Source organism: Caloenas nicobarica, chromosome 9, assembly GCF_036013445.1.
Source record: "Caloenas nicobarica isolate bCalNic1 chromosome 9, bCalNic1.hap1, whole genome shotgun sequence".
In the NCBI taxonomy this organism is placed as follows: Eukaryota; Metazoa; Chordata; class Aves; order Columbiformes; family Columbidae; genus Caloenas; species Caloenas nicobarica.
The window spans coordinates 3,089,575-3,103,228 of NC_088253.1; the positions used below are offsets into that span (position 1 = coordinate 3,089,575).

Consider the following 13,654-nt stretch of genomic DNA (forward strand, 5'->3'; position numbering starts at 1 on the left):
TTCATTAGAGATACTACCTGGGTTGTCACGGTGCCTTCTGCTTGAGATTCCTTTAATGTACGATAGCTGGGTCAGCAAAGAGTGATTTTTCTGAGGACGAAGATTCTTTTTTGGGAGGTTATCTGCGCACAAGAGCCAGCCAGCATATCCTCCAGAACTCCCATCTTTAACTGCTTCCTGTACAGTATTACTCGCTCCTTTTCCTTACCCATAAGTGACTGGTTTTTCAAAGTTCTCTTGCTGCCAGGAAATGCTGAACCCTGTCTCCTTGCATTTTCTCTCCGTGACAGTTTTTCCTACTGTTGTGACTTTTAGAAGAAATGCTCTGCTACTGTGCTACCGCCTATCGCTGCCAGTCATCTGGCACGCGCGAAGGGCTGCTGCTGCATTCACCTCCCCAACACTCTCTCCACAACTAAACTCTCTCCAAATTTTCATGGACGGTAAAATTTTTGCAGATTTCCTACCTCTTACACAGGGCTCCAGGACATGATACCATATATATAGGTATAAAATAATAAATATAAAATATATATATTGCTAACAGAGTGCAGACTTCCACAGACACTCTTCCTGACCTCTTTACGCAGGTCACGAGATTGCGAGCAGCCTTTTGAAAATGGAGCGTTGTCCTCCTAATGGTCCAAACAGCTACAAAACTCATTTTGCTCATTGAGTTTACAGGGCTCTTCCTTCCCATAGTAATTTAGATAGGTTAGAGTATTTCTGACAGCTTCAAATGCTTCTTTCTTTGTATTAGGAAAACAACTTCTTGTTTCTATCACAACTGGTCTCTTGTTTTTATGAATGTTTCTTGTCCAGGGGCCGAGCTGTGCAGAGAACGAGCTGGAACTGGCGCGGCAGGCGCAGGGTTATGGCCGTTAAGTGTTTTATTGAGAAGTGATTTATGAGACATTTTTCTTAATTTGACATGTTAATCCAATACAGTTACACAGGAAAAAAATGCTACAGATTGGCGTGATGCTGGCAGTGGTAATTAATGTCAGTGGCAGCTGATTGTATCACAAGTGCTTTAAAGCCTTAACTTTAAATATCGTCTTTGTGCTCATATTCATATCCCAATTACCTGGAGCTCAAACCTCTTCAGAAGATGCACCACTTAGTAATACTTTGGTTTTTTCCCTTTAAAAAACCCACCACAATGTTTGCTGGGCCTTGGAGTGTTGTTGGGAGCTACACTAAGAAAATTAAGAAAAATGGAAGAACACCCATGGAGTTGTCTGAATGAGAGTCCTCTTTTCTGGGCAGATCTCCGGAGGAATTCTCATCTCTTCTCCAGTATTTAAGATTAAGGTTTTTCAATGTAAGATCTTTTTGCTCTTTCATCAGGCACACTGCCATCTGCACAAACAAGCAGTTTTACTGACAACTAATTTTGTTCTGAACGTATCAAGTTAAATGGGCAATACAAACAGAGGAAAAACTAAAAACCCCAAAGCCCCGAACAAATCCACAGTGGTAAATAACGTGTAATAGTGTGTTCATTCCTGTGCTGCAAATATCCAAACATTTAGGTGTAGGAACTTTCCACCCTTCCTGAATCAGTTCCTTCAAGTTCCCTCTTACTAAGGTTATAAAAGGGCTGTTTGTGACCTGAGAAAACACAGAACTTAAAAAACAAACAAACAAGCCAACCAACCCCAACCACCCTTTTGCGGGAATATTAAACTAAGACACAAAACTATTACTTGCTTTGCACCAAAGCTTTGCTTCCTAGGGAAGCTCTCACTACTGTCTCACCACGGAAAACAGATTTTCTGCTTAAAATTTCAAAACCAACTAAGGACAGTAACTTTTAGGAAAACTCTTCTGTCAGATCTGTGCAGCACAGCTACCCGAGGCTTCATTCTGTGCTGTGCGTCCCCCCAGTTAAATCGCACCAAGGCGGCCGCTTCTCGGAGTTGCGCTGATGCTGCCTCACGTTGCGGCTCCAGCCCCAGTGCTGCAGGAACCCCGAGAGGGAAAAACACCAGAGTTACATTCCTGACTTCATGGTTGGAAGGAAAGAAAACCAAAAGGTGGGGACGGGATGTTTCTGAAGGGAAACAAAATTCGTAATTTATGGAGAATGTAACTGTTTGTCCGAGGCTTTAGTTTAACAAAACCATTCTGTCAAATGTTCTAAACTTACAGGCGCTTGTTTTTCTCCACACGGTCATAAAAGCTGCCTTCAGTGATCCCGCTGAAATGCAGATTTCTAGCCTGGTGTTTAAATTAGAGTGACAGGTGTTTCAAATCCATTATCTAGTACACTTTGTGTGTTATGGATTCATCGAGCTGTATTTATATAATGAATTGGTTTGCCTACTGCATTATGATCAAACAAATTTATAGTTAATACTGGGGTTTTTTTCAGCCTGCATAAATTTGGCTGTCGTAGGTACCTCACAGTGACTTGTGGTTTGTGTAAGTTTTAGTTTATTTGATTAGACATGATGAACTCAGCCGAGTTCTGTTCCTGCACTGGGGAGATTTCACAGTTAATTCTCTTAGTCCAGTTACACGAGGCACAAACAACATCCCAAGCTCTGTGTGCGGAGCACCCTGGTCTGGTTTGCCCTAGAGCCGCTTGCCAGAGAGCACAAGGTCCACCGATGTGCGTCGTTAGCGCGTACGCGGTGTCCCTGCCGCGCTCCCCGCCGCGCTTCCGCAGCGGCAGCCGCCGTTGGCCCACGCCGTGCTTTTCTGTGCGCAGGAGCTGGCTGAACAGGCGGCAGATCGACGGGTGTCTCAACCGAACGCCGGCCGGATTCTACGACCGCGTGTGGCAGATCCTGGAGAGAACCCCCAACGGGTTAATCGTGGCGGGGAAATTCCTGCCCCAGGTAAAGCAGCGGGACGCGCGGTTGGTGCTGCTCCACCTGACTGGCAACGCGGGATTATTTTATTGTGCATGTCTGTTTTATGCCATAATGCATTACTTAGGGTAATCTGTTCCTGTCATTATTGAAAACAAAACAAACACACACACAAAAAAGTATTTTCAAGTTTTATTTTTGGTTCTGAGTAAAATACCGTTAATATAGAATGGAAATCAGTTATTTCTATTGGAACACATTTATAAAAGCATAAGTCTAAAAGACCCTTTCCAAGTCATGGACTCTGAAATCTGCTCTTTTTGACCCTACAGTGTTCAGATTTCTTAGCTCAGGATTATTTATTCAACAAGCAAATAGGCTCTACCTGGGGCGGGTTTGATTTAATGCAAGTGGCCTTTGACTAAAAGTATTGCTTGTTTTTCAGCAACCAACCTTATCGGATATGACGATGTATGAAATGAATTTTTCCCTTCTCGTTGAAGATATGCTGCAAAATATCGACCAGCCGGAATACAGGCAAATTATTGTAGAGGTCTGTGGCCTAGAATGAATGAAATTTTATCACGTACATGAGTACGTTACAGCTTAAAAGGAAAAAAAAGAGAAACTGAGACTCAAATATTTGAAGAAATCGCATTTTAAATATAAACCCTTGCTTCAATGGTTCCTCTGTGGATTTTGTACGATAAACAGGTTCCTGTTGACGTGTTCAGAATAGAAGTTCTTGATGCTCTTCCCCTTTAGCAAATAGATAAATATTAAGGACGGTGCCAATACAAGTAGGTGAACACTACTGATCACAGTAATTCCAGAGTAGCTTTCCTTCCAGCCCCTGCCCATGCCTTTTTCTAACCATTTTCTCGGTCTAGGGAAAACCCTCTAACAATCAGTTTGCCTCGTGGCAGATTCTTTCCCGTTTTGCTGAGGCTCTATCTCTAGTAAGTTGCTTCATGCTGCTGAATCAACAAACTCCGGGTTTCCTGACGTTTCCAGAGCCAACAGGAAAGCTCGAGGCTGTTCAGAGTCCTTCCCCCCCAATACATGATGGATAATTTGGAACCAAAGCCGCTGCACCCCCGGTAAGGACACCTGTGCTGGCAGCAGCTCAGTGCGAGGGCCCAAGCAGCTGCCCCTGGTGCTCGTGGGGATTCCTCCCAGAAATATCCAGTCCATCCCAGTTCTGGCTGACAACCGGTGTCCTGCTGCGGGCTGGAACAGCCCTGAGTTTTGCTAACAGAGAAACTCAATTATCCAAACCCGGGATGACCAATATGGCCTCGACTGCCCACCTGTCGTTATTATGACAGGTCACTCATCACGCTCGCCTTCCTGTTTCGAACCCCTTCCAGATATAAGGAATGTAAATTCTCCTGAACCGAGACTTTTTTTGGTATCTACTGACTTCGTTTTTATAAACCTTGTCCTAGTAGGATTTTACTGATCACATATGTGATTGTGCCTCACAACAGCAGATGCTGAGGGGCGGCGTTTGCTGCTCCCCTTGGCTGAGCACCAGCACCGGTGCGGCCAACAGCGAACGACTTGGACAAACTGGAAAGCGACTCCCCGGGCTCCCAGCAAAGCTGGCTGCGAATGGCCGTCCTTGCACGGTGCCCTTCACTGGGCAGCCAGCAGAGATTGCAGCCTGTCACAAAAGCCTGCGTTTCAGTGGCTTTTCTCCAGCTCAGAACACTATTATCTGTGTACCGTTCCCTGGGCCATTATTCAATGGCTTCCTGCACATGCAATTAGTATTGGTGCTTTTACGTAACCCGAATCTGAACAAATCCGATCTGAAGCCTGACAGTCTTTTTCTGCCTTCCAGTTGTTGATGGTCATATCTGTTATTTTGGAGAGAAATCCTGAGCTGGAGTTCCAGGACAAAGTGGACTTAGACAAAGTGGTGCAAGAAGCATTTCATGACTTTCAGAAAGATCACAGCAGTCCAAAGGTGAGTGAAGTATTAGTGTCTTTACCATTCTGATTGAAGTTAATTATAAATGTTAATTCTGTGCAGCTCAGAATAAAAAGCAATTGACAGGAGTTCAGAATGGAACTCAAATAGTAAATTAATACGGCCAAGTGCTGTGTAAGTCTGGCCAGAGCCTGTGAGCAGGGATAAAAGATGTGTACGTCTTTATTGCTAAATTGTGAATTCAAACTGCTATGGGAAGGAGAACACTCATGATGTTACACAGCTTTGAAATGAGAGCCTGGGTAAAGCCCAAATAGTTATAATACTCATTAAAGGGGAAAGAATTAATGAAGGGGGGACACTGGAACTGAGCAGAGTTAAGAATAACCAAAAAAAAGGAAAGAAAAACCTAGAGCTCAGCAGGGAAGTGTGAAGTTAGGATTTCTGTACACAGATATGAAGAAAAATGTAGTAACCAAAGAACTCCCATTGACAGCACTAATGTAAGAACTGGAAATGCAAAACTGGTCTTAGCTGCTGATTGTTGTGCTAGAGTTGCATTCATGACCTTGGAAGCTTTTAATCTCTTAAGGCTTAAAATCCAAATAAATGCAACTTGATCATTAAGTAGCTTTTAAGATTTACTTCACTATGATTTTAGGTTTTATGCTTCAAAGACCTCTAAATATTCTTGCTACAAGTTTTGGTGCCTCAAAGCTCTGAAATTTTGTAATAAAGCTCTGAGTAATCTGTTGATTCATAACATACTGATATGCAACAGCACTTCTGTTGCTGAATTGAGCTCGGTTAGACGAGGACTGATCTGCTCCTTAAGAATTCTTTCAGAAGCTCCAAGGTTCACATTTTTGCCACTACTTTTTTGTCCTAAGATTGAAAAGCAAGCCAGATATCCAGCCAGCCTTAGCAACAGCTCACCTTGCACCATCCCTTTGTTTTTAGAAGGACCCAGTTTTATGGAAGTTACTCTTTTGGCCTGCCCAGTTTGGAGGGTAACGACCCTGAGGTTGCGACCGCAGCAAAATCAGCCTTGTCACCCACACAAAGGGCCACCAAGTGCCAGCTCCGCACGGGATCGTGAGTGTGCTGCTGGCTTCTGTGGCAAGCTGGAAATGGCTGTAAACACAAAAAAATCCCCTGCCAAACCCAGCTTTTGCTGGTGCTGCCCCGGCCTCCAACAAAGTGATGGATTTTTTTTCCAAGCCCAGATCTACTTAGAATGATGCGTTTTTGTCCCTCAGAAAGAAACCCCAAGTTATCAGTTGTGAACAGGATTTTAAGACCGGTGGCGTTGGAAATTCCAGCTCCCTGCATGGAGACTCTCGGGAAGCCGCCTGTCCCGTGTTCCTGGGTCCTGCAGCTCTTTGGGATGTTCCCATGAGATCCCATCTCACGTTCTCCTAACGAAGCTGCTAAACGAGTTCCGCTCTGAACTGCGCTCTGCCATTGCACCGGCTTGGCAAATATTCTGAACTTTGTTCACTTCCCGTTAACGTGTTACAAATGTCACAAGTATTTACTCCAGTAATTTCAAACACACCCTAAAATTAGAGAAGTCTAATATTTCGCTAATCTCTGCCCTTGATTTGAAAGTAACCAATTTCCTGAATTAAAGCATTGAACCCTTATTACAGCAGCCAATATATAACTTAAGAAGAAGCAGATGCTTTAACATCATCAGCTGTGCAGAACAGGTGTTCGGTGAAGGAAACCGATTTTGTTGATCTGATTAATGAATTAGCTCATGTGCTACCCGTAGTTTGGTACTTAGATTTATTTATTTTTTTGTTCTAAATAAATGTGGAGTCAGGATCTGCACGTGCACCGCGGACCTGGCTCACGCTCGCGCTGCACGGGGGTCACCACACAGTGACCATCCGCTGCAGGCCCCAGGGAGCCCTTGTGCTCTGACACTTCCTACATTTGCAAAATATTAACAAGGTGCGATCTGTACCGGGCTGGAACATTCAGTAAAGAAATATAGGCAATGCATTTTAGGAATCTGTATTCCACGCGTTCAGGTAAGCGTATGTGGGAGATTTCTGAAAATGGAGCAGGATTACACTAAAGCTTCAGAGCCTGCAAACCATCTTCGCATTTCTAACGCATTTGTGATGTTCCCCGTTGGGTGCTTTCCCCAATCTGCACTAACCAACCCCCGCTCCCCGTGCCCAGGCTGACGTGACCGCGTTCTACAACACCCCCCCGCTCGGGAGGAAGGGAACGTGCAGCTACCTGAGCAAGGCCGTGATCTCCCTGCTGCTGGAGGGGGAGCTGAGGTCCAGCAGCGAGGATCCCTGCACCATCAGCTAGAGCTGCAGACACACCCGGGGAGCTGCCGCTTCCTTCAGCGTTCTCTGTCTTTTTCAAGCACATAGTAAAAGGGAGTTTTTGAATGGTACCCCTGGTCATACAAACCCTGCTATCCTTTGCCGAACAAAGTGCCGTTGCAGACACGAAGTGCCACCCAGTATTGTCCTTTCTCAACTCTGCAGCATGAAACCCTGAGCACGTGGAGTTAGTCCTGTGATATTCGATTAAGTTGGATGGGATTGTACTGATGACCTTCAATTATACATTTAACATAGTTGCTAATGTCAACAGAAGTGCGCTATGAGATTTTGTCTTTATACCTCCGTTTATAATTACAAACAAGTTTATTGTAAATTCTAAGTGAAATTCAGAAAATACCATAATTAACATGCATACCAATCAACGTGGAAATATGAAAATTGGATTATTATTTTATTATTCTACACACAAATTGGAGGTGAAGGTTAAATAGTTGCTTTTCTTTAAAGTTTTTCTGTATCAGTTCAATTGACAGCATACGTTTAGGGGTTTTTTCTTAATTTACCAGTTGATAACTTGATACACAAGTTTCATCCCAATAGAGCAACTTTTTATCTCTAGCAATAAATATCGCTGCAGTTTCCCAATTGTTTAAACATCTATAAGTTAACAAGGGAAATGTATGATAACAAGAGAAAAGTTAGTTTTAAAAAAAGGGGCAAACAAGCTGTATTTAAAATTAATATAAATGAAGAAAAAACTTTGTATTGCATAAGCTATCAATGCATTAGAGCATTCAAGATACACTTATTTATCTCCTAACTGTGTGAAAACACTGTATGCTAGATGCTTTATTTTGGTGAAAGTAATAAAAAGCAAATGCTTGTAAAAAACCTGTCAATAAAAATACTTTAAGTTGTAACTTGAAGACTCCTGTTGAGTTTAGTGGCAACCTTTAGCCTGCTACTGGAGACACGGATGGATCAATGAAGTGCCTCTTAGCAGCACAAAATGTGCTAACGCTGTTGAACTGGTCCCCAAACACCCTGATAATTAAAGTAACGGCGACCAGCGACAACTCGGCTGTCGGTGAATTGTTGCGCATTGATGTGAAAGGCAGGTGGAGTAACTGGTTAGAGACGGGCACAGCTGGGGGCCAAGGGGACGGATCGGGGCGCGGGAGGAGCGAGGTTCGGACACGCGCGGGCAAGGGGCGGTGCAGGACTTGCCCAGAAATCTCAGAATCAATCCTTCTCAAACCAAAAATGGTAGAATTTGTTGTTGATGGACACTGAACCATTCACAAATCTCTCATCAAAGGACGTGGAGAATGAGCAAGGTTGGAAAAGCTGATTCTACCGCTCCTCCTTGCTGTAATACATGAACTTTCAAAGAATAGTAAGAAATAGTGGGAGGGACGGGGAAGAAAATCCAGACGAAACATCCGCTCGTTACTGTCGGGCATGTAACTGTAATGTGTTGGTACATTTAGTGCTACAAGGCTGTCTGGGGGCTGCAGCGTCGCTCCAACTCCAGCCAGAGAGCTACAATTAAACGGCAGCCGCAATCAGCGGCAATTCTACGCCCTGAGCGAGCACTAGTTCTCGCGGCAATCCAGCGGATCCTCAGTTCATGACCGCCTCAGCAGTTATCCACTGCAATCACTTCCAACTGCCTTTTTTTTATTTTAAGGTTTTTTTTGCAGATCAGCAGCGGGTCGTGGAGCGGTGAGCACGCAGGTAGTGAGTGTGTCTAGTTCCAGCGGCTTTAGAAGTACTCGAAAACTGATGTACCGTCTCTTGCCGTACAAACACAGAACAGAACTCCTGTCTACAAACTGTAAATCCTATCGAAAGGAAACACTCCTTTAAATGCAAACTCTACAGCTGACTTCAGGAGCACTGGCATTTTGCTAGGCACTAGCACCGTTGTTTGGTTTTGCGATTGCTTGTGAATTAAAATGTAACTGCACATTAATTCTTCAAATAGCAGGATAGCAGTTTTGCGGGGTTTATGTCACTTACCACTTCAGCTTCTCTGCTCTCACTCCTTCGGCAGTTCCAGTCACTAGTAAACCTCGAGTCTGCTGGTTGTGGTCTGAACCGCGTAGCTGCAAATGAATGAAAACCCCAGTCGCCACTTTTCCCGTACACAAGTTGGGAATGAAAATCCAGGCAAACCGGTTCTGTTTTCCTTTATAGCCTTCAACACGTGGTTTACAAAATTGTGATTGTGGCAATTTTTCAATTTCTACAAAATAAGTACCTAGATTAGAAGAGGGAGATACCGAAATCCAGCAGAGTCTGCAGCTTCTGGAAAAAGGTTCTCATGTCTGAAAGGACAATACCATTAATTTTTCTCTTTTCTACCTTAAGCAGGGACAAGAAAGGAGTTTGATACAAATGGCGCTCACATAGCATGCCTACTAAAATACAGTTTTAAAATACGAGTGGAAAAGAAACTAAAACTTCTACTAAAGTAAACATTTTTTCCTACATTATAAAATGTTTGGAATCACAGAGGAAAGAGAAACCTTGGTGAGAATAAAGAGAGTAGCAGAAAATAAATAGTAAAGCAGATCGTTTTTAGCAGCCATAGCTTGACTAATGCGTGGTTGATAGTTAACGAACTGGATCTTGTTTTCTTTGGAAACATCCTGCCTCAAGAGGAGCAGAAAGAAGCGTTTGGGGCGGCAGAATTTAGATAAGCAAAGCACAGGGAAAAAAAAAAAAAATCCATTTTCCTCTTGTATTAGAAAGAGGGGAAATTCCAACTTGCAGTGGCACTTCCTGACGTAAATACACATAACCAAACCCAATCACCTTGGATTTTGCCCAAACCGTCGTCTTCACACTGTGCTTACCCTGAGAGCCAACAGGTGTCGTGTTCACAGATTATCAGACATTTCAAACGGCTCCGTCCCTCCAGAGAATTTAGAAGGTGAGAAGTTGATGCAGTTAAAACGGACTTTCTTGGCGTTTTTGCTGTCAGCTTTGCTGCTTTCCTCCAGAAGAATTTTCAGTTTTATTTTGCTTACATATCCGTTTGTGCAACTGATACGGAGAAGAAATAGCCAGCCAGATTAATCATAAATCAATCTCTAGACATCCTCTTCGTTACTTGCTAACCCACCACAGCAGAAAACATAGGAAGAGATCCTGATGTGAAAGGGCTGTTGTTGGATCAGTCCTGGCGCAAGGAACGTGACTCTATCAAAACACTGACGGTTGGGCCATTTTTCTGAATAACGCTTTGTGCTCCGGGTCTGTAGCGGGCGCTGTTTGATAACAGCCAGCCTGGATTAGTCTGATAACACCATTAGATAGCTACCATCCTGCCTTTGTAATTTGGGGCCCATCTTTGTCTTCACTGCTATTTAAAATACTTCCTTAAACGTTATACGTGGAGTTCACACCACAAAAACTCCTCAAGGAATCATCAGCATTCATGGTCAGAGTTATTTTATATTTATGTATCTCCTATAGGTTTCAAGAAGGTGTACCTGCCTGGGCAATAGCATTTTTGAGACTTAAAATTATCCTTCTGTAAAAATGCTTTTCAGCTACATGGGTATTGCTGTACTAATATCACTGGAAGAGATATATTTAATGGAAAAAAATATAATACAGTCCGAGTATATACCTAGAAGAGTCTTTGTATGCTCGTTTGCAAGAGGAAAACATAAATGTTCCAAAAGAAGTGGGAGTGGTGGGGCAGTCAGATGCCTAAAATATAAATTAAGAACGTACAGAGGCGCAATTAACTCCACTGAAGCCTGTATGTCTCATCCCAAAATTAATCAAGAAAATGGCTTGATTGGATTTTTAGATAATTATGATCCACAAAGCCCTTGCCAAACACATTATCTTCTCCACAACTGTGACAGTCTTTTAATCTACCCCTAATGAACAAAGCCCTGCAGCACGGGAAGAGCAAACGCAGGCGGCCGCAGACGGTGTGTGCTGAGCCACCAGCGCCGGCGCGGGTGCGCTGCAAGAATGTAAAAATCTGCTTGTGGGTCTTTCCTGAGTCAGAAGGACTCAGGTGCCAAACTCTTCTCCTTAGAGACCAACAACAGACCCCAGGGAATGGCAGGAAGATGTGCCGGGGAGGGGCAGTTGGACATGAGGAAAAGGTTCTTCACCCAGAGGTGCTGGACACTGGAACAGGCTCCCCAGGGAGGGGTCACGGCCCCAACCTGACAGCGTTCAAGAAGAGCCTGGACAATGTCCTCAGACACATGGGGTGACCTGTGGGGTGTCCTGTGCAGGGACAGGAGTTGGACTCCGTGATCCTGTGGGTCCTTCCAGCTCGGGACACCCTGCGATTCTATGACTCTCCTAAAAGGTCCGCAGTAGTTCCTGCAGTAAGTGTTCCTCCTGCTGCTCACAAGGGGAGGGCAAGAAGAGGGACCAAACTTCTCTTGTCTTCACCCAGCTACCTACAGGATAGTTTTTGACCTGATCTAGAAAGAAGTAGCAATTAAGTCTCCTATTTCATAAAATAACAGCCCTCTAAGACAAAAGAGATTCTGTTTGGAATAATGTTTCCTGCTCATACCAGACAGTAAAGATTGAGATCATCTAAGCCTGATCCCTACGGGCAAGTGGCATGAAGGTTAGACAGCATTTCAGAATGCAACCACGTAGTGTTTCTAGTGTCTCTAGAAAACAGAGGGGGAAAAGGGGTTACATCACATGTAGGAAAAAAAGAAAATATGTAGGAAAGAGGCATGCAGGCTCTATGTCTGGGCACACCAAGAAACTCAGATTGCAAGAAATCCGCTCAGGTGCAAGTGCGTACAGAAGAGAGGCCATCGCATTGGTTTACACCTGCACGAGACCTCCGACCTAAAACCTGCATTTCACTCCATCCGGGTAGGAAACACAGAACCTGCCAAAAAGCAGCTCGCAAGAAAATGATTGGTAAAAACACCCCCACGACCCACTTTCTACCCCATCACTGAGGAGCGCTGAATAATGCGTGTGTCCACCCTGGGTTATGCTCCAGAAACTAAAACGTAGAATCGAATTCCACGTTGAGCTGGAATGGGACTGCGTATGGAACTGGATCTCTTTGGCCTTTGTGGCAGGGTGGCCGCGCGTCCCGAGCTCCATCCCGCAGCAGGTGGGCTGTGGAACAGGGTTACCGTGGAGCAGAACCTGAAGCTCCTGGTGTTGCTGACGGGGAGTCAGCTGTCGGCACCGCACACTCGCACCAGACGACTCATCTGCTCGCAGCAAGCAAACCCCACAATCTTCTGTCCCAGTGACAGTATGTGTTAAGCTAGGCGTGCTGCACAGTTGAACTTGCATTCCCTGAAGATAAATCACGCTGGAAAAATTTATAAAGGACACATTAACAATGTACTTAGAGAAGATTTTAGCACATTCTCTTAACCTACAGCATTTACATGCATCTGTTCTATAATCTATGATGAGTAATAAAAAAAAAACCTAGAAAGAAAATGTTAACAGAGATTCTCATATACTTGGAAGGCACCTGACACTGCTGGCTAGGACACCAAAGCATGCAAATATGAAGAAACAACACTGCCTTTCAACAATGCGCAAAAAAAGAATCCTCAAGATCTCCTTGCAACACCTCCAGGCCGACCCAGCTAACCAAATCCAAAATGCTTTTCTTTGCGCACAAATGTCTTTCCCCATTACCTTGTGCTCTTCTCAGGACTAGGGATTTAAACACAAGCGAAACGATTAAGTACTTGCTGTGTTTTAGCCTTACTTTGGGTGATTCCCCCCTTCTCATTTTAATCTCATAGCTCCCTTGCTCTGCTGCTGATACCAGCTTTGATCACCAGATTCTCCTCCTGTCTGTCGAGTGCTTTCTCATTGCCTGCCATACTGCCCTTTAAAAGCGGTGACAGCTGCTCCTGAAAGCAGAAAGCCACTTGGAAAAAGCAAGATCGCCTTTAACAAACAGCACATCTTGCAACAAATTGCATTTGGGACCTAAAAACCACATTCACGCTAATTCCGACCCCTTACTTTCACATCTTATTTTCCAGTAGTCTCCTACTCCTGGCGTTCTCTGTGAGAGATCATTAGGTATTACGGATAATCAGTAATTTTCTGCCTTTTCTTTTTTAATGCTATATATAATATTCTGTCTGGCGTCTTAACACTAATGCAAGATGAGCATTAACAGTTACAAAAAGAGAAAGAGGGATATTATCTAGGACTACTTGACGTTGTTTTACTCCCAGTGACACTGCTCTTCAGCCCCACCGTTTCACACCGTCTGAGCCCAAATGCTCTATACAGCACTTCTCATCAGCAGGGAGACTGATGCTCTCACTGCCGTCTTCAGAGTTATTTTTGCTGCAACATGCCTGAAGATGACATGAAATAACCCTTCAGAGCTGATCTAAAACACCCCATATGTATGTATATAGATATAGATATATCCTAACAGATCCCTGAAGGCTGCTAAAGTAGTCAAGTACGTATCCCATCCTACTTTCAAGCTATGGCACAACTTCTTCAAAACTTACCAGCCCTCCAGGTCAGTTCAGAAGAAACCACGTCTTGCTATGTCAGCTGTGGGCAGCAGAGCCCAGACTAAACTC

At 44.0% G+C, this 13,654-nt stretch overlaps 1 protein-coding gene across 3 annotated transcripts in view; it reads left to right on the forward strand.

The window, feature by feature from the left end:
- Positions 1-7,991, forward strand: part of PHKB (phosphorylase kinase regulatory subunit beta) — an 81,968-nt gene extending 73,977 nt beyond the window's left edge. For all 3 annotated transcript variants that reach the window (XM_065640654.1, XM_065640653.1, XM_065640655.1), the window contains 4 exons: positions 2,717-2,846; positions 3,265-3,372; positions 4,666-4,791; positions 6,949-7,991. In XM_065640654.1, the coding sequence (XP_065496726.1) occupies positions 2,717-2,846; positions 3,265-3,372; positions 4,666-4,791; positions 6,949-7,086 (502 nt within the window). In that variant the 3' untranslated portion in view covers positions 7,087-7,991. The remainder of the gene's footprint in view (positions 1-2,716; positions 2,847-3,264; positions 3,373-4,665; positions 4,792-6,948) is intronic.
- Positions 7,992-13,654: the final 5,663 nt, after the last annotated feature.